At 40.0% G+C, this 27,577-nt stretch overlaps 1 protein-coding gene across 5 annotated transcripts; it reads right to left on the reverse strand.

Moving 5' to 3' along the window:
• Positions 1–1,095: 1,095 nt before the first annotated feature.
• On the reverse strand, positions 1,096–26,974 carry LOC133126098 (gastrula zinc finger protein XlCGF26.1-like). Of its 5 annotated transcripts, XM_061237932.1 has the most exons (3): positions 25,953–26,295; positions 25,745–25,747; positions 20,864–22,155 (listed from the first exon to the last, which is right to left on the reverse strand). In XM_061237932.1, exons 1-3 carry the CDS (start codon positions 26,174–26,176, stop codon positions 21,000–21,002), a joined length of 1,383 nt encoding a protein of 460 aa, XP_061093916.1. In that variant the 5' UTR covers positions 26,177–26,295; the 3' UTR covers positions 20,864–20,999. The 5 variants fall into 5 exon arrangements, with proteins under 5 accessions (XP_061093914.1, XP_061093915.1, XP_061093913.1 ...); XM_061237930.1 differs by lacking the exons at positions 20,864–22,155; positions 25,745–25,747; positions 25,953–26,295 and adding exons at positions 1,096–5,194; positions 6,770–7,009; XM_061237931.1 differs by lacking the exons at positions 20,864–22,155; positions 25,745–25,747; positions 25,953–26,295 and adding exons at positions 1,096–5,194; positions 6,527–7,009.
• Positions 26,975–27,577: the final 603 nt, after the last annotated feature.

Genomic DNA, 27,577 nt, shown 5'->3' on the forward strand with positions numbered 1-27,577 from the left:
TACATAGTCAATGGTTGAGTTTGCGCTCTCTCTCTCTCTCTCTCTCTCTCTCTCTCTCTCTCTCTCTCTCTCTCTCTCTCTCTCTCTCTCTCTCTCTCTCTCTCTCTCTCTCTCTCTCTCTCTCTCTCTCTCTCTCTCTCTCTCTCTCTCTCTCTCTCTCTCTCTCTCTCTCTCTCTCTCTCTCTCTCTCTCTCTCATCTTATAAATACCCGTTAAATGTGCAGATAGCCTACTGTAAATATCAACTCTCAATGCACCCAATGCCCTTATTGCTTGTCAATATGTCCATGGGAACATATTACTCAGCTTACGCTGAACTGAAACAAATCCCAGTCCTCCACATTCCACCAATAGGTTTGAAGAATAACACATAAATCTTGGAGCCCTAGGGGCAAACGTCTCCGCACGTTATTATCTTCTAGGAAATGTTATTTTCCTCTTCAGTATTTTGATTGCCTGCAGTACGATGCAACATTGTACAAGAGCGCCGACTAGTGGCAATATTAATAGTACTGCCAACTTCCCTATATAACATTACATCATCCCTTGAGGAGCAGGGAGCTGAAACGGAACTCCTGGAGGGTCGCAGTTTTCGGTGTGTTCCAAAACCTAAGTAATTAATTCAAGTTACCGATTAGCTGAAGAGTTCCAAGGCATGGATTGGTCAACTTACCGAAGGGAAACCACAATCTCCAGCCTCCAGGACTGGACTTTGAGACCCCTACCTTGATGGAAGAGTTGGAAGCCAGAATAGAAAACAGAACCCTGCATTCAAACCACATCTGTCTCACTCTGACCAATGGAACGAGACTGTAGTACATAATGTATTTTTGGTTCTGTTAAACTATACAAAACAATGTCAATAGATATCAAGGATGTGAATCTAATTTCGACAATGTTTTCCCAAAGCTGGGATCTGCGTCCATGATTGTTATGAAGAATAACATGGTCCGGAGTCACTTCACTGACCTACCTGTCTGTTGACTGTATACTCAGAGTTTTTCATACACACTAATGCCACAGAATCCAATAACAAAAATATATGTGTTGAGCAGAGACATTTCTCCCCTTATAATGACCAGGCACAACAAAGCATTTCCAAGAATTTGAATTTATTTATTTTTTGCAGAAAGAGTTCAGGACGTAACACACAATAACATTGACAAACATGAACTAAAAGGTGGGGCAGTCCACACCTTCATATAGTTACAAATAATTTACGAAAAAACCTGTATAATCCTACACCTGATTCGGACGCGGCTGAAACATAAGCATTTGGTAAAATATAACAGAGATGAAAATGATTTATTGTATCTAATCTTATAGCATGCATGAGCACACATCAACCTCTAACCTTCAGCATTACATAAATGTTAAATCAGAAACAATTATTTAGTCTTGATATAGTGTCCGAGACGACGTGGCACCTCCAGGCAATCTCTCCCTGCCCAGGATGGCGCATTTAGGAGTGACACACACACATGCATGCATGCAATATCTCAAACTTCCTGTTGTTCTTTCCTTGGACTGAGAGATTAATGCTATACCTGTTTCTTGAGAGGCCTAGGAAGGAGGCCTAAGAATATAACGTAAAAACTCTTAACGTACAATAACATCAGAACAGACTTCTTCAGATTGGCTTGAAAAGCCCCTTCCATTTTAATTGTCAATATACATCACAGAAGCAGCTGCGTTTTCAATAAAACGAACATCGAATAGGGTTTTGATCTGGAGCATGACCAAAGGGTAGCACTATTTTAAAAACCTTATGATCTTTAAGCTTGATATGCAAGCAGGACAAGGAGTGATTTTGAATGTTATGTAGTGTCATGAACATTGATTGTTATTCCAGTGCCATACAAATATGAACTGTATGTACTTTAGCTTGTTTGTTACAAATTTGCATTAAAAGCTGTAGAACTAGAGTTTGGCATGTATACTGTAGTTGCGTGCAGTTATGAAATGATTTATAATTTCACAATGCATTGGCTAATGGAATACCATTTCTTTGGTTGTCACACATGATATCATATACACTTCTGGACACAGAATCCACATACTCCACATGTCAGTAGATGAGAGCCAGGCAATAAAAAAAGAAGGAAATAAGGCCTTGTGTATCAACGGAGCAGTGTGAGCAGATATACATGGGCCACTTAGTGAACAATTTAGCTACTACCATGGGCTATTGAAGAGAGGAGCTAGAGGACAGTGCTGAGTATCTCACAGAGAGAGGAGAGGCGGACTTTAGTCCGCCTATAAATCTGCTTACTTTCTCCCCCTGCTGGTCATCTTGTGCCACTACTGCACTGCAAGAGAGCAGGAGGCCGCTGAAGCGGGAATCCGCAAATCTGGTTTTCTTTCCTCCTGGGTAAGTAACGGAACAATTAGTGCCACTGATTGGCCAGATCTTCACACCTGACTCCCAGGTAAAGGAAAGGCGGAAAACAAACAGTTCTCGGCCCCCGAGGATCGTGATTTGATGATCTTATAAGTCTAATAAATGTTCCCTTTCATAATTACTTTGTGTGTGTTATCCAAATTATGTTAGCCAGGTAGTTAGCACGATGATAAATTGGTTTGTCTTGTTCATCTAGCCAATACCAATGCGTTTCATTCATTTGTATGAGTAACGTACAGTGTGGCTAGTGCGTAACTGTTAGACCTAACAACAGCCATTCTACCCATATCAGCTAAATGTATGGTGTTTACCTAAACTGTGACATTACATACTCTATACAGACTTGTCAGTTTACATGCTAACACCCTATGCTACCACATTCTTTAACGTTAGACATTTCTAGCTCTAGCCAGATTAATGTATTATAGTGAGCACGGTTAAATCATGCATCGTTATGCATACTAGCTATAAAAAATAAAACCTTTGGTTGAGAACATAAACTGTAGAAGATGGAGAATCAAGAATGTATCATCAATTAGCCTAACAGCAAAATACCACTTTTAGCCAGTAGATGCGATCAGCATATAAGAAATTGGGAGCATTGCAGCGTATTCCTCCAGTGAGGATCAAAGTAGTTTGTGGGTGAGACATTGAGTGAGCGGGAATGCACATGGCTTTAATTGAGATCATGAGATCATAACAATATACACTCTATACTCTACAATATACACTTTAATGCAGGATCTATCAATTAATCACACTAGTGTAGAAACTGTATGCTACGTACAAACACAGTTGATGGGCAAGCTATGTTGAAAGAGTGATACAAGATATGTGGTCTTAAATAGGACACATGGAGATGTTGGAAGTAAAGCATGCTTTAGAAAAGTGCTAAATAAGTATATTGCCTCTAACCTTAATATTCCAATACACTTTACAGTGCAGTCCTCTAAGATTGTTTAAGACTCAAACCTTTGAGAATCCACAATCTACCCAGCGGTGAGCATGTTGTTTGACGTACAGTAGGCATTATACATGGCTGTAGCATGTTATCAGAGATCTGTGCTGATACCTTGATGGAGAGCAGGCAGATGTTAGCATGGGGATAACACGAGTCGCATATCCTCGAGACGAGAGTTGAAGTCGGTTAAAGGCCACAGGGCTGGCAATGTGTGTGACCAAGAGAAAAAAAAAAAACACACACATACCTGCATGCAATTTCTCTGACCAACATTGAGATGTCACACAGAGAACATGAGGGAGATAGGCCGAGAGGGAATTATTTGTGTGGCTTTTCGCTTGTATGCATTATTTGATGGCTGTTTAATTCCCTTTTCCTTAGGAAGCACTTCCCACACTGAGTACAGGTGTAGGGCTTTTCTCCTGTATGCATTCTCTGATGCATTTTTAAATCACTTTTCCTTAAAAAACACTTCCCACACTGAGTACAGGTGTAGGGCTTTTCTCCTGTATGAATTCTTTGGTGGGTACTTAAATTATCTTTAGTAACGAAACACTTCCCACACTCAGTACACTTGTACGGCTTTTCACCTGTATGAGTTCTCAGGTGTTTATGCAAGGCAGATGCTGCACTAAAACGCTTCCCACACTGAGAGCATTCAAAAGGCTTTTCTCCTGTATGCATTCTCTGATGGAGCTTTAATGAATAGTTTGCAACAAAACTCTTCCCACACTGAATGCATATGTAGGGCCTTTCACCTGTATGACTTCTCTGGTGAATATTTAAATGAGATTTATAACGGAAACACTTCCCACACTGAGTACATCCATAGGGCTTTTCACCTGTATGAATTCTCTGATGGGTGATTAAAAGATGTTTTTGAAAGAAACACTTCCCGCACTCAGTACATGTGTAGGGCTGTTCTCCTGAATGAATTCTCTGATGGAGCTTGAAAGCATCTTTTGCAATAAAACTCTTGTCACAGTGAATACACGTGAAGGGCCTTTCACCTGTATGAAGTCTGTAGTGGGTTCTTAATGTAGATTTTTTAACAAAAAACTTGCCACATTGAGAGCATTGGAAGCGTTTTTCACCTCTGTGAATTCTCCGATGGATGGTTAAGTCACTTTTCCTTAAAAAACACTCCCCACACTGGGAGCATTGGCGGGGCTTTTCAACAGTATGGATTTCATCATGTTGGATTAATTTTGAGGGCTTATTAAGGCATCTTCCATGCTGGGTAGAACCGTACTGTTCTTCCCCTGGTTCCGTGGAATTTGGATTTGGCTCTCCTGGACATTGCCATGGTTCTGTCTGTTCTGTCTGGTCTTTGCAATCAACACCAGCTTCATAAAGCACAGTGTCCATGAGATCAGTCACTAGCATTTCACTGGATTCAAGCTTCACTTCATCAGATTTAATGACTACACATTTTATATCTTCCAAGTCATTGAAGTGTTCTGCCTCATCGTAGCCTCCATCATCAACCTCAGTTTTGATTTGGTCAGGGTGCAGATGGGTTTCATATGCCACCTTTGTAAAATCCAGGCTCTCTGTCTTAATGAGATCCCCAGTGTTGGTGGGGCCAAGATCAGTCTCTGTTTTTATCAGTACTGTGTCTATGTGGTGTACATCATTGACCCCACTGTGTGCTGTAACATACTCCAGTGAGTTGGGTCCTGGTGTAGTAGATTTTGTCTCTGACTCTGCCATGTGGACAGACTTCAGACCACAGACTTCCTCTTCTTTCAGTCTGATCCTGTTAGCTCTGGTAGGGTCGTCTCAGTGTCTCATCTCATACTGCTGCTCAAAGGTGTGCAGAAGGGCAGTTCCTGGAGGGAAATAGTGGAAGGGATTTAGCTTTGAACTGGACTTAAAACTTAAACTAGTCTAGAAACTCAAGCAATTCCTGGAGTGCAGGGATGCACAACTCTGGTCCTCGAGAGCCGGCCTGCGTACTGGTTCTTGTTCCAACCAATTGCCTTGTTTTTAATTTGCTGACTGGTTACCCTGGTTCAATCCTGTACTTGCGCACAGTAAAATCATTAGGGTACACTTGCAGTCTGCATCTCATACACATGCACATGTTAGATAAGATATGATCGAGTCAGTGAAATTATTAAGATCAGTAGTTGGCACAAACTCCTGAAACGGATCAGCCCTTGTGCACCGCTGCTGTAGTGTAACTCCATCAGTTTGGTAGAGACTTGCTCTGCCGGATGGTCTCATAGCATTCTCTCCCAATTGAATATTGTACTTCCAGCCTTCAACTTCCTTAAACTTCACATACAGCTGGTACAGGCTGACTGTATGAGAATGACCACAGGTGTCAGTCATGCACAATAAGGGTTTGAGCATTGCGCTAAACTCACTTGATTAATTCATTGCCAAGGGACGGCAAGTGATTAAGCTTTTGATTTTGGGCCATCCCATGCCAACCATCCATTCATTCAACACCTCTTGGAATCAGAATAAGGAGAGCAAAAATACTCTCCCGAGCTAGTGAAATGATCAACCAGTTTCTTCGCCTCTGACACGCTACTCACGAGCCCTATGTATTTTGATAAAACTTTTTATTGCACAAAAGAATCAAGCATAGAACATGTTGCTAATGAGCTCCCGGAAACAATGTATACAATTGCGTCAGGAGGATAATGAAAAATGAAAAAATCTATAAAAACATTTAGGTAAATCATGTTAAACTCATGTTTCAACAGCGTTTTTGTTTTTACGTTCTGAAATGGAAATAAACCTTGAACAATTGCTCCACAGTAATTTTGTATGAGGGCAATACAAGAAAGATTGCTTCATCATGTTCCCCGCAAAAGATACAGTTGATATTTCTGTATATTTACATTTTTCGGAAATAATGAATGGTTGGATAAAACGTAAGGATAATATTTCCTTAGCTTTTCCCTGCAACGTTTGTTGATCATTTTTAATCGAAGCGATCTTATCCAGGTCTATCGTGACCCTGATATAAACGCTTTGCTACCGGTAATATTCATCGACTGCCCGAAACCATCCTAGATTTAGTACATTCGTGACCCGCTTATCCTCCAAAATGGAGGACGATATTGTGAAATGTGGGCTTGGCTAAACAGCAGGAATTTAAGGCATTCAATCCCCACAGTTGGCTACACAAAAAATGGAACAACACATACCTGAACACGGTTCTCGAGAGAGGTTTGAATGATGAAAACAACAGTTAAGTCTACACAGTATTTAGGGCATGGACACTGTTTATAAGTTTTTTTTAGTGAATAGCTAACGCTATGTTAGCCTACTTGCAGCGGAAATGTATTAAAATCTAGTCAAGATATGTCATGCAGAGTTGTGCTAGACGTGAAAGTAACCGATAGAAAGCTTGCCAATTAAAATATATATTAAGATAATTACAATCTCACCCGTAATAATTCCGATTGATTTGCTTCCTTAGGTTGATAGACTAAAGTTAAACGACCCCCAGTGTGTGTCAAACGGTCTAGTAATGGTGGGTCGTCCTCCCCGTGTAACTTAATTGGTTCTTTTTTTTAAAAGTGTATTCGTCCACGGCTGCTGGCATGCAGATTTTCTGACTATTTCACATTAAAGCGTCTCCACGGTGGAAAACCGACAGTAAAACAGAGGTCAGCATACTGCTCTTGTTCTCCTTTGTTTTCATTTGCAATAGTGAATAGTTCTTAGGAGCATTACCGCCACCTACTGGGCTGGAGTATGGCCCTAAGATTACTCTTCCTCTGCGCAGTTAATTAATTTAGCAGTTGAAAAATGAATTCAATGTGTTTTCAAATGTAAATCTTTTTTATCCTTATTCTCTGCCATAGACTTTCGTTTAGTTATCACGTTACCAGTTATCATGTTTATTTCCATATCTAAGCAGCAGTTCAAAATTCCTTCTGAACAAACACATTTGACATTATTGCAAACTTTTCATTCTTTAAAATACAAGATAATTAAATTGATTAAAGAATCAGACATATTACAGTCTCGAACAACTGTTACATATAAAATGCAATCCCTGTTTGTCCCAGTAAATGTGTTGTATCGTCATTCTGTCCAAAACAATGTTCATTAGAGAAAGACAGCAGGCAGCCAATTGCATCCGCTATCTCTGGGCAGGAAAAAAGCAAGTGACGCCTAGCAAAGCAGATGCTGCAGTAAAACCCTTCCCACAATGAAGGCTTTTCTCCGGTATGAATTCTCTGATTGATGTTCAAGGAAGAAAACACTTCTCACACTGAGTACATATTGTCGGGGGAAGTGGAGTTTAAAGGTCCAATAGGTAATTTCGTACTTCTAATGGTTTGAATTATTGTACAGTTACAAAATGTTTTGGTACAGAGTGTATATTTTGAAACACAAAATATAAGGACTATAAACACAGGCAGCGTCAACATGTCAACATGTCAATGAGCTTTTTTCAATGATAGGAAGGGATTTACAATGGTGTTGTAACAATGTTTTAACTCAAAAATCTTACCTATTGTACCTTTAAAGTGTATTTTGGTCAATTTGCAAATCCAGCTATTGTAAAAGCTAACACCCTCGTTTAACATTCAGCACAATACCAAACACAAGCACATCAACTGGTAAAACCCCTCACATATCCAGCATGTAAAATAAATGTATTTGATTCAAATGTATTCATTATTATTAAAGATATCAATTATCAATTAAATCAACAAATTATTTGATTGGCAGAACAACCAGTTTGATCAACCTTTATCAACATGTACAACTCACAAGCAGACAAAATTTAAGATTTTATTAAGTTACGACATGAAAATCTATGTCTAAATTTAAACATGAGGGTCAACTACCTTAAACAAAGAAGTAACACACATAGATAAGTAACAGTCACAAGAGAAAATAATGAAAGAAACAGCCAAACCCCATTGTGTGTCTCCCAAAAGTTCCAAGAACTGAAAGGAAGATCCAAAGACCTGAAGGCAGCAGAATATTCCTGAAATCACTGATGAAAACGTAGAAATTGCCAGAGCAGCTGCAAAATCAAATCACGGTGCACACTGACAGCAGCAGATCAACTCCCAAATGTCCAACATCTTGACTTTCTCGAATTGTCAGTGTGAAAATTCATCCTATTCAAGGAAGGCCCACGTCTTTTGTGCTTAACACAAAAAGGGGAGAGAAGCTTGCCCTCGGAGGGGCACAGCTGGAAGCTGGAAACTGGGAGAGGCAGAACGGACTTAGTTGAGCTGCAATCTACTTATTAAAGTTCCCTTATGTTGTTAGAAGCAGGACTGAGCAATATGATGGGCTACAACTGATCCAGAATGCTGCAGCCCGTCTGTTCCCAGACATTCACATGTCACCCCCCTGCTCAGCAACCTCCACTGGCTGCCTGTTATGGCTCGCATCAAATTTAAAACTTTGGTGCTCGCATGCCGGGCAGTTAAGGGATCAGCCCCTGTATATATTCAATCACTTATCAAGACCTATACACCAGTAAGACCCCTCCGTTCTGCCACTTCGTGCCGTCTGGTGCCTCCCCCTCGCCACACCTGCACTTCACGCTCACGACTGCTGTCTGTCCTGGTCCCACAGTGGTGGAATGACCTCCCGGTGGATGTCAGAACGGCAGAGTCTCTGACCTTCAAGCGCAGACTGAAGACTCATCTCTTCAGGCTACACCTTTCCCTCCCTAACTTACCACCATGATTAGCCTTATATATGCCATAGACCAGTGGAGGCTGGTGACTTCCAGAATTGAGGAGGCCATTTTTTTCCGCTTGCTCACTTCACTCGCGATGGAATGTTCCCTGTTCTCTTATCTGTCTTTGTGCTGGCCAAAGGCATACTATTTGGAGTGTAAGCTACAGTCAGAAAGTTCTGGCTGATGAAATTCATTGTGCAGAGCTTAGCCTTGTGCCTTCCTGAAGAAATGACATTGCTGTAAGTCTATGAGCCTGCCTGATAATTAAGCTGAGAAATGACATTTGGATGTAATATAAATGCCAAGTGAACATGTGTAAAAGGCAGGAATTTTAATTATGTAGTTAAAAACAATTTTGTTTAGCTTACATTTTTCATTCTTCTACAGCTTCAACGTGTAATCACCAATTTAATCAAGTTTAGCATATAAAAAAGATAAGATAACACTTTCTTTATCATATGTAGTTTTATTCAATATATTTAATATAAAATATGTAAAAATATGGTTCCAGTTGGCTTTATCTTACGTTAACGTTATCCACTAGAGGGCAGCACTCTATTCGTATTTAGAGTGAATTTCCTCACAGAGCAACAATTCGGTAATTTGATATGGAAGATTATTAAATTGACTTGTAATAAAACGAAATGGACTACATTAAAAATAAAACTGTTCAATAAATCCCAAATGGTGTCTAACATGACCTATTGAATGTCATTCTCACTCCCTAGTATCTTGAATCTGCATATCTCCAGCCCAAGATCTCAAATTGCGCTAGAATCTCGCCGACTTCCGAGGTAGTTTTAAGCAAAAGTGTTTGGCCATAAACTCCAGGGATGATAGCCAGGGGTGTTCTCTAAATTTCCTGAAAAGCACAAGTTGATAGGACACTCGTAGCCACTATGGCGAGTGTTTGTTTGACTGAAGTGACTAGCGAATTCTCAAAATGGCTTCTGTGTTGAATAGGAAAGGAAAGGATAGTTGATTCCAAATGAACCAGTAGCATGTGATTGGACGAACAAAATGTCAATCTTTCAGCCCTGGACACAATGCATGGTGAGGCCAGGCCTCCGTTGCCCACCCATTTTCAGTGATCTGGCCAATCACATATTGGCATGAAAAAAAATGCATTACATTGACTTCTATGAGAATCTCATTTCCTAGGGGAGGCCTGGCCTGGCCTGGCCTCCCTTAATACAAACTGATAGGGAAATCTGGCCTGTTGCTTTACAATTGCAATATTGGGTTTTAGCCATGGGAAAATTTAGATTTATGAACAAAACTAAAATAATATGAATATAAAAAATAAAAAATATGTTTTTTGTTAAAATAAATAAATAAAATAAATATATTTATTGTTTTTTTTAAATCTCTCTCTTCTCTCAAATTATTGGGGAGGCCAGGCCTCCTCCACCTCTATGGAGGAGCCTCCACTGCCATAGACTATAATTGCACTTATGTATAGATTGTATAGATATTGTTGTTTCTTTGTATTAGCTATTGTATTGTTGTACTCAGGGTATTCTAGCTGCCAACTGTGGTATGCTAGTTTGGAAGTTGATTGTATTCTTCAAGGGTTCTAATTATCTGTATGTTTACACTAGGACTCGGAACTGCACTGTCCTCTCAGGTCCTCTTCGCACTTGTACTTGTGTTTGATCTGCACTTCGTTGTACATCGCTCTGGATAAGAGCGTCTGCTAAATGCCATGTAATGTAATGTAATGATATTGTCCCAAAAGACGATTTTAGTCTCTTTCTAAGGAGACCAAACATGAACATTCCAAGAGGTACTCAAGGTCAGTTATTACCTCTAAAGAAAGAGTTTCCTTCTGATTCTAACAACAGAGGTGCCACTTATAGACAAAAAAAAGCTAAATACAGTCAGTTGCGACCAGCACCGCCACTTTTGCAACCTGTACTTTTTTCAAAACTTTGCACACAATAAATCTACTTCTTGCACAATTCTCATAAATGTAATGTCTTTTATTCTCATGGAAAGCACAAATATTCAAAATTGTAAACACAAATTACCAATTGGCCAGATTACCAGTTTAGACACTAGTCACATAAATCTTCATCTAGCAATCACAAATTACACATGAATAAAAGGGCCTCAGATGTGTATGCTCTCCTGTATTGGTGAACAATAGATGGCAATGCTGCAGTGAGAGTCAGAGTCAAGAGTAAGAGATGGAGGAGGGGTAAAAGTTCTCCAACACCATGCCAACCTTGACCCCTACACCTAATCACCTATTGAACTTTGTGATTCTACCAGCCCAGATGAACGGGTCAGATCAGCCCATGAATGGTGTCATCTGGGACAATGTTAGTTTACACCAGGCTGCTCTGGCACCACAACTGGTTCCTTGCCCACCTCAGATTTTCCAAAATTTGTCTCCCACCATATCGAAATGTAATTAAATAACTTTTCTGTGCATGGTGATGGGCGTTTATGACCATCATCAGTCTCCGGAATCCACACACACAGATGCTCCTTCTACAGGCAATGAAGGAGCCTATAGAAGCACTCAAGGATTAAATACGTCACGCCAGGAGATAGCTTCAACTGCTTGGTCCGGGAAAACATTGCATGTGATGTGGATGAGGCCAAACAGAATGAAAGACAGGATGCAGTGAAAAAATTTTTTTCTTTTAATTTTGATAGATAGAATTTAGTCTACTGTATACAGTATATCTGTTTCTCTTGTGTATAGAAAACACCTTGATTACCAACGGCTGTAAACTGTTGAAATGTTTACATTAGTTTAAAAAAAATTATTTTATTGATGTCTGTTTTATATTCTACAAACAGCTACTGACCATAGTTGGAAACCAGAGCACCCGGAGGAAACCCACGCGAGCATGGGGAGAACATGCAAACTCCACACAGAGTGGCCCCAGCCGACTGGGATTCGAACCCAGGACCTCCCTCTATATTATTTTCATCCCAAAGCCCCATCTCCGTAATACCTACTATGTCATAACCTCCTCTCTAACAGCCTCAAGTTCCAAAAATTTTTAAAAAAAATCTGTATTACTATCCTCCCTGCCCCCAGACAAGTTCACATCTTAAATAATCCTGCGCTACCCTAAACATACACTGACCCAGTGCAGATGTTCTCCTGAAGTTCAGGTGCAGCCCATCACGCTGATTTAGATCATCCCTGTCCCAAATAAAGTTGTGCTCCTTTCCTACGTTCCCCTGTATGCATTTTCTCATGGCTATGCAAATGAGATACATTCATACCTGTTCCGCTTTTCACCTGAATCGATTCTATGGTGGGTAATAAAATGACATTGATATAGAGCAGTGGTTCCAAAACTCAGTCCTGGAGTACCTCCTGTGTATGCTGGTTTTTGTTCCGAGTTTGGGAACCACTTGAGGACTTCTCACACCGATGAGCTTTTCACCTGTATGAACCCACTTTCAGCTGTGTAAATTAGATTTCTTAGAAAAGCTTGTAAATTAATGTAAATTAATCAGAACAGCTTGTCCCACACTGATCACAGTGGCTTTTCTCTTGTATGTATCATTTGATGGCTGTTTAAATCCCCTTTCCTTAAAAAGCACTGCCCACAGTGAGTGCATGTGTAGGGTGTTTCTTCTGAATGAATTCTCTGGTGGGTGAATAAATTAGATTTATTACTGAAACACTTCCCACACTGAGTACATGTGTATGGCATTTCTCCTGTATGAATTCTTTGATGAATTTTTAAACAACTTTTCCTTAAAAAACACTTCCCACACTGAGTACAAGTGTTGGGCTTTTCACCCGTATGAATTCTCTGGTGGGTGGATAAATTAGATTTAATACCAAAACACTTCCCACACTGGGAGCATGTGTAGGGCTTTTCTCCTGTATGAATTTTCTGGTGGGTACATAAATGTGATTTCTGAAGAAAACACTTCCCACACTGACTACACACATAAGGCCTTTCTCCCGTATGAATTATCTGGTGTTTGTGTAAAGCAGATGCTGCAGTAAAACACTTCCCACACTGGGAGCATGTGTAGGGCTTTTCTCCTGTATGAATTTTCTGGTGGGTAACTAAATTGTTTTTTTGAAGAAAACACTTCCCACACTGAGAGCATGTGTAGGGCTTTTCTCCTGTATGAATTCTCTGATGCTTATTTAAATCACTTTTCTTTAAAAAACACTTCCCACAGTCAGTACATGTATAGGGCTTTTCTCCTGTATGAATTTCCTGGTGGTTACATAAATGTGATTTCTGAAGAAAACACTTCCCACACTGACTACACATGTAAGGCCTTTCTCCTGTATGCATTCTCTGGTGTTTTTGTAAAACAGATGCTGCAGAAAAACACTTCCCACACTGAGAGCATGTGTAGGGCTTTTCTCCTGTATGAATTTCCTGGTGGGTAACTAAATTGTTTTTTTGAAGAAAACACTTCCCACACTGAGAGCATGTGTAGGGCTTTTCTCCTGTATGAATTCTCTGATGAATTTTTAAACCACCTTTCCTTAAAAAACACTTCCCACACTGAGTACAAGTGTTGGGCTTTTGACCTGTATGAATTCTTTGGTGGGTAAATAAATTAGATTTATTACCAAAACACTTCCCGCACTGGGAGCATGTGTAGGGCTTTTCTCCTGTATGAATTTTCTGGTGGGTACATAAATGTGATTTCTGAATAAAACACTTCCCACACTGACTACACACAAAAGGCCTTTCTCCCGTATGAATTCTCTGGTGTTTTTGTAAAGCAGATGCTGCAGAAAAACACTTCCCACACTGAGAGCATTGGAAAGGCTTTTCTCCTGTATGAGTTCTCTGATGGATCATCAAATCATATTTTGCTGAAAAACTCTTCTGACATTGAAAACATGTGTAGGGACTTTGATCTGTGTGAAATCTCTGGTGGTTGTTTAAATCACATTTCCTTAAAAAACACTTCTCACAGCGGGAGCATTGGTGGGGCTTGTCACCTGTACGGATTCCATCATCCTGGATTAATTGCAAAGGTTCAGTCTGGCTGTGATCAACAGCAGCTCCGTCAAGCACAGTGTCCTTGAGATCACTTTCACTGGATTCAAGCTTCACTTCATCAGATTTAATAACACATTTAATATCTTCCAAGACACCGATGGGTTCAGCCTTATTGTAGCCTCCATCATCAGTCTCAGTTTTGATTTGGTCAGGGTGCAGATGGGTGACACACGCCAGCTCTGTAAAGTCCAGGCTCTCTGTCTTAATAAGATCCCCAGAGTTGTTGGTGCCCAGATCAGTCTCTGTTTTTATCAGTACTGTGTCTTTGTGGTGTGCACCATTGACCCTGCTGTGTGCTGTAACACATTCCAGTGTGTTGAATCCTGGTGTAGTAGATTTTGTCTCTGACTCTGCCATGTGGACAGACTTCAGACCACGGACTGCCGCTTCTTTCAGTCTGATCCTGTTAGCTCTGGGAGGGTCGTCTCAGTGTCATCTCAGACTCCTGCCTGCATCATACTGCTGCTCAAAGGTATGGTAAGGGCAGCTCCTGGAGGGAAATAGTGGAAGGGATTTAGCTTTGAACTGGACTTAAAACTTAAACTAGTCAAGAAACTCAAGCAATTCCTGTAGTGCAGGGATGCACAACTCTGGTCCTCGAGAGCCGGCCTGCGTACTGGTTCTTGTTCCAACTAATTGCCTTGTTTTTAAATTTGCTGACTGGTTACCCTGGTTCAATCCTGTACTTGCGCACAGTAAAATCATTAGGGTACACTTGCAGTCTGCAGCTCATACACATGCACATATTAGATAACATACAATCGAGTCAGTGAAATTATTAAGACCAGAAGTTGGCACATACTCCTGAAACGGATCGGCCCTTGTTGTGCCCCGCTGCCGTAGTGTAACTCCATCAGTTTGGTAGAGACTAGCTCTGCCGGATGGTCTCATAGCATTCTCTCCCAATTGAATATTGTACTGCCAGCCTCAACATCCTTACACTTCACATTCCACGATCTGAGCTGAGCAGTTGGAAACACTTCAAGAGCAGCTGGCACAGGCTGACTGTCTGAGAATGACCACAGGTGTCACTCATGCACAATAAGGGTTTGAGCATTGCGCTAAACTCACTTGATTAATTCATTGCCAAGGGACTGCAAGTGATTAAGCTTTTGGGCCATCCCATGCCAACTCCAACCATCCATTCATCCAACACCTCTTGGAATCAGAATAAGGAGAGCAAAAATACTCTCCCGAGCTAGTGAAATGATCAACCAGTCCGACACGCTTCTCACGAGCCCTATGTATTTTGATAAAACTATAAGTTACATGTTTTTTATTGCACAAAATAATCAAGCATAGAACATGTTGGTAATGAGCTCCCGGAAACAATGTATACAATTGCGCCAGGAGGTTAATGAAAAAGGAAAAAGTCAATAAAAACATTTAGGTAAGTGCTTACAAATCTCAAGTTTCAACAGCGTTTTTGTTTTTACGTTCTGAAATGGAAATAAACCTTGAACAATTGCTCCACAGTAATTTTGTATGACGGCAATACAAGAAAGATTGCTTCATCATTTCTGTATATTTACATTTTTCGCAAATAGTGAATGGTTGGATAAAACGTAAGGATAATCTTTCCCTGGCTTTCCCCTGCAACGTTTGTTGATCATTTTTAATTGAAGCGATCTTATCCAGGTCTTTCGTGACCCTGATATAAACGCTTTGCTACCGGTAATATTCATCGACTGCCCCCAAACCATCCTAGATTTAGTACATTCGTGACCCGTTATCCTCCTAAATGGAGGACAATATTGTAAAATCTGGGCTTGGCTAAACAGCAGGAATTTAAGGCATTCAATCCCCACAGTTGGCCACACAAAAAATGGAACACATACCTGAACACGGTTCTCGAGAGAGGTTTAAATGATTAAAACAACAGTTAAGTCTACACAGTATTTAGGGCATGGACACTGTTAATAAGTTTTTTTTTTTTTTTGTGAATAGCTAACTCTATGTTAGCCTACTTGCAGCGGAAATGTATTTAAATCTAGTCAAGATATGTCATGCAGAGTTGTGCAAGAAGTGAAAGTAACCCATAGAAAGCTTGCCAATTAAAATAATATTAAGATCATTACAATCTCACCCGTAATAATTCCGATTGATTTGCTTCCTTAGGTTGATGAAGTTAAAAGCTCAGTATTTTTGGGGGTTTTTTATTGTTTTTTTCTAAGTATTCGTCCACGGCTGCTGGCATGCAGGTTTTCTGACTATTTCACATTAAAGCGTCTCCACGGTGGAAAACCGACAGGAAAACACACTGCTCTTGTTCTCCTTTGTTTTCATTTGCAATAGTGAAGGTTTTTTGAGCATTACCGCCACCTACTGGGCTGGAGGATAGCCGTAAGATTACTCTCTGCCTCTGCGCAGTTTAAATTAATTTAGCAGTTGAAAAATTAATTCAATGTGTTTTTGAATGTAAATCTTTTTTATCCTTATTCTCTTCCATTGGGCTTTCGTTTAGTCATCACGTTACCAGTTATCATGTTTATTTCCAAATCTAAGCAGCAGTTCAAAATTCCTATTATATATATTACAGGTGAAAAGCCCAACACCTGTACTCAGTGTGGGAAGTGTTTTTTATAGAAAAGTGATTTAAAAATTCATCAAAGAATTCATACAGGAGAAAAGCCATACACCTGTACTCAGTGTGGGAAGTGTTTTCTTCAAAAAAAACCCATTTAAGTACCCACCAGAAAATTCATACAGGAGAGAAGCCCTGCGCATGCACACACTGTGGGAAGGGTTTTTTTTTTTAAAGAAAAGTGATTTAAATAAGCATCAGATAATTCATACAGGAGAAAAGCCATACACCTGCACTCAGTGTGGGAAGTGTTTCGGTAATAAATCTAATTTATTCACCCACCAGAGGATTCATACAGGTGAAAAGCCCAACACTTGTACTCAGTGTGGGAAGTGTTTTTTTTTAGGAAAAGTGGTTTAAAAATTCATCAGAGGATTCATACAGGAGAAAAGCCATATACATGTACTCAGTGTGGGAAGTGTTTTCTTAAAAAAAAACCCACATATTACAGTCTAGAACACCTGTTACATATAAAATGCAATCCCTGTTTGTCCCAGTAAATTTGTTGTTTCGTCATTCTGTCCAAAACACTATTCATTAGAGAAAGACAGTGGACTGCCAATTGCTGTTCCAGAATTAGCTATCCAGTCTCGTTGCATCCGCTATCTCTGGCAAGGAAAAAAGCAAGTGACGCCTATCAATCTGTAAAGCAGTTACTGCAGGAAAACCCTTCCCACAATGAGAGCATTGGTAGGGCTTTTCTCCGGTATGAATTCTCTGATTGATGTATAAGGAAGATTTCGTTGAAAAACAGTTCTCACACTGTATTTGATTCAAATGTATTCATTATTATTAAAGATATCAATTATCAATTAAATCAACAAATTATTTGATTGGCAGAGCAACCATTGGATCAACCTTTATCAACATGAACTCACAAGCAGACTAAAATTAAGATTTTATTAAGTTACAACATGAAAATCAATGTCTAAATCTAAAGATGAGGGTCAACTACCTAAGAAGTAACAGACATGCACAATTAACAGTCGCAAGAGAAAATAATGAAAGAAACAGCCAAACCCCAGTGTGTGTCTCCCAAAAGTTCCAAGAACTGAAAGGAAGGTCCAAAGACCTGAAGGCAGCAGAATATTCCTGAAATCACTGATGAAAACGTAGAAATTGCCAGAGCAGCTGCAAAATGAAATTCTCTGTGCACACCGACAGCAGCAGATCAACTCCCAAATGTCCAACATCTTGACTTTCTCGAATTGTCAGTGTGAAAAGCCATCCTACTACTAATTAAAGTTCCCTTATGTTGTTAGAAGCAGGACTGACCAGTATGATATTGTCACCAAGGATGATTTTAGTCTCTTTCTAAGGAGACCAAACATGAACATTCTAAGGGGTACTCAAGCTTAGTTATTTTATACCTCTAAAGAAAGAGTTTCCTTCTGCTTCTAACAACAGAGGTGCTACTTGTAGACAAATAGCTAAATACAGTCAGTTGCAACCTGCATTGTCAAGAAACATGTGTTCCATGTAACATAATCAAATCACACCCCGTTGGTTTCTGCTCGAAACTGGAATAAATCTCTGCACGTTATTATCTTCTAGGAAATGTTATTTTCCTCTTCAGTATTTTGATTGCTTGCAGTACGATGCAACATGAGTGTACTCACTGAGTGTACGTCAGTCAGTCAACTCAGAGAAACTGTTCTGCTGGATTCCTTGGGGATGCTGACAGTATTCCTTCAGACAGACACAGAATCCAGAGTCCGGACAATCTGACCCTTGTTCGTAAATGAGAGCCAGGCATTGTGTGTCAATGGAGTTGTGTGAGCAGGCACACATAGATAGTAGCATTAATATAGCGCTTCAGACTCAAAGCGCTTTGCATTGATGAGGGGGAAACTCGACTCAACCACCACCAATGTGCAGCACCCACTTGGGGGATGCAACAGCAGACATTTTGTGCCAAAATGCTCACCACACATCAGCTGAGGTGGAAAGGGAGGCAATTACATCAGGTTGAAAGAGCCAGGTTGGGAATTTAGCCAGGACACCAGGGAAACCCCTTCTTGTTGCGATGAGTGTCATGGGATCTTTAATGACCACAGTGAGTTAGGACCTCATTGTAACATCTCATCCAAAAGATGGCATCTCCTGCAGCACAGTGTCCCCATCACTGTACTGGGCATTGGGGTTTATTCGACCAGAGGGAAGATTATCAACTACAGGCCCACCAACACCACTTCCAGCAGAAAATTAGTTTTCCCATCCATGTACTAACCGTGCCCACACACACTAGTGTACAGTATTTTTTACTGTACACTATCTTGTAGGTTTGAAAACAAGCTAAGTGTTGCAGACAAGCAAAATGTGCAGCTGTACGAGAGACTGCCATTGTACATATGGTCCTTGAAAACTGCCCTATGCCTGAAAGACATAAATGTCTTACAACGACAATACTGTCTTACAAAATATCACCACTGTCGGTTTGGCCACTATTGATCAAGTTTTGTAGAGGAATGTGGTGGTAACCATGAAGCACAAAAGGTACCATTTGAATAGAACACTGCCGTAGTGAAAGAACTGTGGTGGCAATGTGTTGAGGTATGCATGTATTGTCTGAAATCATCACTATGTGCATGCTAATCAGACTAGATAAGGGATAGTAAACATCTATGAACTGTAGACAGCCTAAAACATTTTGTAAATATTTCAGTTTTTTTTTGTATCAGGCGTGTACTTATCATTAGTTATACTGTTTTGAAACACAGTTTTGTTGTTTGCATCACCCATTCCCAAGACCAGCACAGCTGTTTCTAACAATGCATCTGAACAATTGAGAGAAAAATGTTAATAAAGTACAATTTTATTGACAATTTCACTTTATTTGATTTTATGTACAATAACTGTTAGTGGTGCCAATGAGACCTATGGATATCACAAAGGTTGCCAATAAATCTGGAGCCAACTGTATTTTTAATGAGCACTGTATTCACATTAGTGTCTGAAGCTGGCCATAGGTAACACACTCCCATCTTAGCTTTTTTGTTTACACACTAACACTAGGACTTGAAACACAATAACCAAATCCTTACACTCATGTATGAAATCCCAATACCATTTCTGCAAAAATATAAGCACATTCTCTGTTTCCACTCTGATCACATATCCAAATTAAAACATTTTCAAAACTTTACACACAATCGATCTACTTTTGGCACAATTCTCATAAATGTAATGTCTTTCACATGGAAAGCACAACTATTCAAAATTTTAAACACAAATTACCAATTGGCCACATCACCAGTTCAGACACTAGTCGTACAAATCTTCATTTAGCAATCACAACATACATATGAATAAAAGGGCCACAGATATGTATGCTCTCCTGTATTAGTGAACAATGGATGGCAATGCTGCAGTGAGAGTCAGTCAGTCGCAACTGGTTCCTTACCCACCCCAGATTTTCCAACATGTCTCCCACCATATTCACCATTTCAGAATCTAATTGAAGAACTTTTCTTTGCATGGTGATAGAAAGTTCATGACTATCATTGGCCCCTTCTTCAGGCAATGGAGGAGAGATGTGGTGATATTCCTAAATAAGCACTCAAGGGTTAAATACGTCATGCCAGGAGATACCTTCTGCTGCTTGGCCAGGGAAAACATTGCATGTGAGGTGGATGTGGTTCTGTGGCCAGACAGAACAAAAGACAGGATGCAGCCAAAATGTTTATTATTTTGATAGTTCGAATTTAGTCTTCTGTATACAGTATATCTATTTATCTCATGTATAGAGAACACCTTGAATACCAACAATTTCTGTTGAAATGTTTACATTAGTTTTGAAAAATTAAACTTTTATTGGTGTGTGTTTTATATTTTAGAATAGAGTAACATGTTCCACTGTCCATAGTTGTATGTGAAACTCTGAAAATGCAAAAGGCATAAGCCTACTGAAAAGATATTCATAACAGTGTTAATCATTAAGGAAATCAGTGTCAAATTGGTTCTCAATAAGGTTTATTCATATGATGCATGTGTGTATAATTTTGACACAAAGATTTGATTTTGAGAAGAGGTGATATGGTTTTGACAGAAAAGTTATTTCTAATAAGTTAATACCCCTCTATATTATGTTCATACCCAAGCCTTATCTCTGTAATCCCGACTATGTCATAACCTCCTCTCTAACAGCGTCAAGTTACAAAAATGTATTTTATAAATTAATATTACTATCCTCCCTGCCCCCCCCCCCCCAACAAGTTCCTAGTTTAAATAATCCTGCGCTTCCCGAAGCATACGGGTAATGCAGGATTGCACATTGAGGACTTCTGACAACGATGAGCTTTTCACCTGTATGAACCCACTTTCAGCTGTATAAATTAGATTTCTTAGAAAAGCTTGGCCCACACTGATCACATTTGCTTTCCTCTTGTATGAATCATTTGATGGTTGTTTAAATCCCCTTTCCTTAAAAAACACTTCCCACAGTGAGTGCATGTGTAGGGCTTTTCACCTGAATGAATTTTCTGGTGGGTACTTAATTGGTTTTTTTGAAGAAAACACTTCCCACACTGAGTACATGTGTATGGCTTTTCTCCTGTATGAATCCTCTGATGAATTTTTAAACCACTTTTCCTTAAAAAACACTTCCCACACTGAGTACAAGTGTTGGGCTTTTCACCTGTATGAATCCTCTGGTGGGTGAATAAATTGGATTTATTACCGAAACACTTCCCACACTGAGTGCACATGTAAGGCTTTTCTCCTGTATGAATTCTCTGATGCTTATTTAAATCACTTTTCTTTAAAAAACCCTTCCCACAGTGTGTGCATGCGTAGGGCTTCTCTCCTGTATGGATTTTCTGGTGGGTACTTAAATGGTTTTTTTGAAGAAAACACTTCCCACACTGAGTACAGGTGTATGGCTTTTCTCCTGTATGAATTCTTTGATGAATTTTTAAATCACTTTTCCATAAAAAACACTTCCCACACTGAGTACAGGTGTTGGGCTTTTCACCTGTATGAATTCTCTGGTGGGTGAATAAATTGGATTTATTACCGAAACACTTCCCACACTGAGTGCACATGTAAGGCTTTTCTCCTGTATGAATTCTCTGATGCTTATTTAAATCACTTTTCTTTAAAAAACACTTCCCACAGTGAGTGCATGTGTAGGGCTTTTCTCCTGTATGAATTTTCTGGTGGGTAAATAAATTGGTTTTTTGAAGAAAACGCTTCCCACACTGAGTACACGTGTATGGCTTTTCTCCTGTATGAATTCTCTGATGCTTATTTAAATCACCTTTCTTTAAAAAACACTTCCCACAGTCAGTACATGTATAGGGCTTTTCTCCTGTATGAATTTCCTGGTGGGTACATAAATGTGATTTCTGAAGAAAACACTTCCCACAATGACTGCACATGTAAGGCCTTTCTCCCGTATGAATTCTCTGGTGTTTTTGTAAAGCAGATGCTGCAGTAAAACACTTTCCACACTGAGAGCATTCAAAAGGCTTTTCTCCTGTATGAGTTCTCTGATGGAGCATCAAAGTATATTTTGCTGAAAAACTCTTCTCACATTGAAAACATGTGTAGGGACTTTGACCTGTGTGAAATCTCTGGTGGTTGTTTAAGTCACATTTCCTTAAAAAACACTTCTCACACTGGGAACATTGGTGGGGCTTGTCACCTGTATGGATTCCATCATCTTGGATTAATTGCAAAGGTTCAGTCTGGCTGTGATCAACAGCAGCTCCATCAAGCACAGTGTCCTTGAGATCACTCACTAACATTTCACTGGATTCAAGCTTCACATCATCAGATTTAATAACACATTTAATATCTTCCAAGACACCGATGGGTTCAGCCTTATTGTAGCCTCCATCATCAGTCTCAGTTTTGATTTGGTCAGGGTGCAGATGGGTGACACACGCCAGCTCTGCAAACTCCAGGCTCTCTGTCTTAATAAGATCCCCAGAGTTGTTGGTGCCCAGATCAGTCTCTGTTTTTATCAGTACTGTGTCTTTGTGGTGTGCACCATTGACCCCGCTGTGGGCTGTAACACACTCCAGTGAGTTGGGTCCCGGTGTAGTAGATTTTGTCTCTGACTCTGCCATGTGGACAGACTCCAGACCACAGACTTCCTCTTCTTTCAGTCTGATCCTGTTAGCTCTGGTAGGGTCGTCTCAGTGTCTCATCTCATACTGCTGCTCAAAGGTGTGCAGAAGGGCAGCTCCTGGAGGGAAACTTAAAAAATAAAGGTACAAGATTCAGGGCTTTTACTTACTTAAGTTCTGGACCTGTGAAAATCACATTTTGTGCCGCAATGCGTTCTTCATCATGACAGCTGGCAAAATTCAAATTTATAGTTCTGTATCATCTTTATCAACCAACACACAGAAAAAGATCCAAGAGGTGCTGTGGGAAAACCTCCTGGAGTCCTATTAAAGGGCATGGAATAGCCCTTTAATAGACTCATAGGTTATATTAGCTTGCTAACATTATAATATCCAGGACTGTGCTTAGGATTAGTGCTTACTAGCAGCAACAATACAAATATTGTCCTTCACATTTTCACCCTTATGTCCTTTACTCATCCTTCAAGAAATTGGTTGTAAACCTGGAGGATTTGTAGCCTACAAATGAGAGCAAAATACTCTCCCTAACTAGTCAAATGATCAACCAGTTTCTTCACCTCTAACATGATTGTGCTACTCAGAGCCTAAAGTTTTTTTTTCTAAAACTACATGTTGGCATTTATATTTTAATTGAATGTTTTGTTTTGTATTTTTTCATTTATTGCACAAAAAGATCAAACATATACAACATGCTGCTAATGAGCTCCTGCAAACAATGTATACAACACAAGTGGCAAACAATAGGCCAGGTGGTTAATGAAAAATACAATTTCAATAAGAATCTTTAAGTTCTTACAAATCTCATATACTTCCAAAGTTTTCTTGTTTTTACATTGAAAAATGGAAGAAAATAAACCTTGGAAAATTAATTGTGTATGAGGGCAATACCAGACACATCGTTTCATCATGTTCCCCACAAAATGTACAGTTGATATTTTTGTCTTTTCGCAAATAATGACTCGGATCAAACCTATGGGTAATCTTTCCATGGCTTTTCCCACCAACGTTTGTGGATCGTTTTTAATTGAAACGATCTAATCCAGGTCTGCCATGAACGTGATATAAACGCCCTGCTACCGGTATTCATTCATAGATTGCCACAAACCTTCCTAGATTTAGACCCGCTTATCCTCCAACATGGCGGCTAATATTTTAAAATGTGGGCTAGCCTACACAACAGGAATGTAACGCATTCAATTTCATAGTTGGCTACGCAACAAAATGCAACAACACATAACAGAAACTGAACACGTTTCTCGAGAGAGGTTTAACGGTTAAAGCAACCGTTAAGTATATACTTGCAGAGTCTCACTAGTAGTGAACGTAACCCATTAAAAACTAGCCAATTAATAAATAGATATGTATATATAAAGACAATTATAATCTCACCGTATTTATTCCCATTGATTTACTTCCTTAGGTTGATAGATTAAAATGAATTCCATTTTAAACGACCCCCAGTGTGTCAAACTGTCTAGTGACTTAATGGTGGGTCGTTCTCAGGTCACGACAACAAACGCCATCAACTACTCTCTGTATTACGTAATTGTTTTGTTTTTTTACGTTTATTAGTCCACGGCTGCGAGCATGCAGGTTTTTTTTTACCATTTCAAATTAAAGCATCTCCTCAGTGGGAAAAACCAGAGCTCAGAATATGATGCTCTTCTTCTCCTGTTTTCATTGGCGACATTATAAAAGTTGTTGGGAATATTACCGCCACCTTCTGGGGTGGAGTGTGGCCCCCCACAGGCAATTTAGACTCTCCAATCAGCTTAACCTGCATGTCTTTGGACTGTGGGAGGAAACCGGAGTACCCGGAGGAAACCCACGCAGAAACGGGGCGAACCTGCAAACGCCACACAGAGAGGCCCCGGCCGACCGGGATTCGAACTCAGGACCACCTTGCTGTGAGGCGGCAGTGCTACCCACTGCACCATCCGCGCTGCCCCGTTCCAATTTTGCCTTGGCTAAATGTTCATTATACATTCAGCTGAGAACATACAAAACATTAGCCTCATTGGAGTTTTCGTTCTAGTGATATTGGGTCTTGGGGGGTGGCACCCAAAAAGTCACTCACAAGTGGAAATTAATTTGTGTCCAATTTGGAGCTTCATATCTTTGCCATTAAAGCAAGGAAAAAATCTGATAACATGAAGACTAACACCATTTTCTGTCTACTTTCAGATTATGAACTCCGATTTTCAATCCTAAAAAAGAAAAAGGTTATGGTCATTCAGAACAGATGGTTTACTACTTGGCGTATAATTTCCAACATCTAAAATGGTGCATATCATGGTCAAGAACTGCCAAAAGAAAGATTAAGTCAAATTGAGGATTCATAAAAATAAATAAACACTTACACAATGCCAAATGTAGTTTAAAATAGGCCTACTCCTGCACAAAAATATCTGAGGCATGTTTTGATCATTTCAAAGAGAACCTTAACTTTAATGCACAATATACCCTCCTTTGAAATAGATCATTTGACTTAACAATGATACAAAGTATTAAACCAGGGATAAAAAGACTTGTGGAACCAGTTGTTTGGGGAAATACATTTTTATTTGGTCGATTCCATTGAATCATTAATAATGCACACAACACAAGTTGGAAAATACAGCTTATGTCTGCATCATTTTTTTAGTCTACAAGGGTGGCAATAATTCTGGAGCCTACTGTATATCCTCGAGACTGAGGTTGAGGTCAGGGCCTGCAGTTTGTGAGAGAGGGATAAAAACACACAAATACATAGACACACATCTGTATGAAATTCTTCTGACCAACTTCTTGTCATTAGGAAGTTCATACCCAGAGATCACGAGGGACAGAGGGAGGGAGAGAGCCCTTGAAGCCTTGGGATTTATTACTATACCGGTTTCTTGAGGCCTCACAGGGGACTTCAGAATTTGGAGAATCTAGCACGTTTATTCAAGTTTTAATTAGTGTGATTATACAAAGAGGAAAACACTTTCCTTTCACACAGGACTTCTCACACCAATGAGCTTTTCATCTGCATGAACCCGCTCATGGCTGTGTAAATTAGATTCTTGACAAAAGCTTTCCCCACACTGATCACATTTGTATGACTTTTCTCTTGTAGGAATTATTTGATGTCGGTTTAAATCTCTATTCCTTAAAAAGCACTTCCCACAGTGAGTACATGCATGGGGCTTTTCTCCCGCCTGAATTCGCTGATGCATTTTTAAATCACTTTTCCTTAAAAAACACATCCCACACTGAGTACAGGTGTAGGGCTTTTCTCCTGTATGAATCCTCTGGTGGTTACTTAAATTAGGTTTAGTAACAAAACACTTCCCACACTGAGTACATATGTACGGCTTTTCTCCTGTATGAATTCTCTGATGCATTTTTAAATAACTTTTCCTCAAAAAACACTTTCCACAGTGAGAACATGTGTGGGGCTTTTCTCCTGCATGAATTTGCTGATGCATTTCTAAATCACCTTTCCTTAAAAAACTCCTCCCACACCGAGTACAGGTGTAGGGCCGTTCACGCGTATGAATTCTGTGGTGGAGTCTTAAATAAGATTTATTAACAAAACACTTTCCACACTGAGAGCATTGGAAGTGCTTTTCACCTCTATGAATTCTCTGATGGATGTTTAAGTCTCTTTTCCTTAAAAAACACAAAAAACACTCCCCACACTGGGAGCATTGGTGGGGCTTTTCAGCAGTATAGACTCCATCATCTTGGATTAATTTTGACAGATTAAGGCATCTTGCATGCTGGGTGGAAGTGGACTGTTCTGTCCCTGGTTCCTTTCCATTTGGATTTTGCTCACCTGCACATCGCCATGGTTCTGTCCGGTCTTTGCAATCAACAGCAGCTCCAGGAAGCACAGTGTCCTTGAGATCACTCACTAGAATTTCATAGGATTCAAGCTTGACTTCATCAGATTTAATGACTACACATTTAATGTCGTCCAAGACGTTGATGTGGTCAGCGTTATTGTAGCCTCCATCATCAGTCTCAATTTTGATTTGGTCAGGGTGCAGATGGGATACATATGTCATCTTTGTAAAATCCTGGCTCTCTGTCTTAATAAGATCCCCAGTGTTGGTGGCAGCACATTCTGGGTCCAGTGTGTTGAGTCTTAGTGCTGTATACTTTGTCTCTGACTCTGCCATATGGACAGACTTCAGACTACTGAGTTCTTCTTCTTTCAGTCTGATCCTGTTAGCTCTGGTAGGGTTGTCTCAGTGCCTCGTCTCAGACTCCTGCCTGCATCATACTGCTGCTCAAAGGTGTGCAGAAGGGCAGCTCCTGGAGGGAAATGGTTCAAGGGATTTAGCTCAAAACTGGTCTAGCAGCGTCAGCTGACAAGCAGACATTTTAATTCCCCATTTGGTCTTTCCTCGCAATTCACAATGTTCAATTACATTAAGAAACTCAACCAATTCCTGCAGTGTCACACCATCAGTTAGAGAATTGCTTTACCATGGAATCATTTTTGGTGCCAGACAGGATGGTTTGAGTTTCTCAGAAACTGTTGACCTCCTGGGATTTTCACACACAACAGTCTCTAGAGTTGGCAGAGAATGGTGGAAAAAAAATCCAGTGAGCAGCAGTTCCGCGAGCAGAAACGCCTCGTTAATGAGAGAGGTCAGAGGAGAAGGGGCCAGCCTGGTCAAAGCTGACAGGAAGGTGACAGTCACGCAAATAACCCCACTTTACAACAGTGGTACGCAGAAGAGTATCTCTGAACACACAACGCGTCGAACCTCTCAGTGAACAGGCTACAGCAGCAGAAGACCAATACGTCTAAAAAAGAAGTCCAATAAATACCTAATAAAGTGCTCATTGAGTGTATAGCTTACTTGCAGGTACTGACA

This window comes from Conger conger, chromosome 4, assembly GCF_963514075.1.
Source record: "Conger conger chromosome 4, fConCon1.1, whole genome shotgun sequence".
NCBI lineage: Eukaryota > Metazoa > Chordata > Actinopteri > Anguilliformes > Congridae > Conger > Conger conger.

Bases quoted from the DNA above. Each gene is read 5' to 3' on its own strand.
- LOC133126098 (XM_061237928.1), bottom strand. From the start codon at position 26,872: ATGGCAGAGTCAGAGACAAAGTATACAGCACTAAGACTCAACACACTG. The intron at 22,289-25,830 runs TAATTCCTACAA...TCCAAGATGATG, and splicing joins AGATTTAAACCGACATCAAA to GAATCCATACAGGTGACAAG.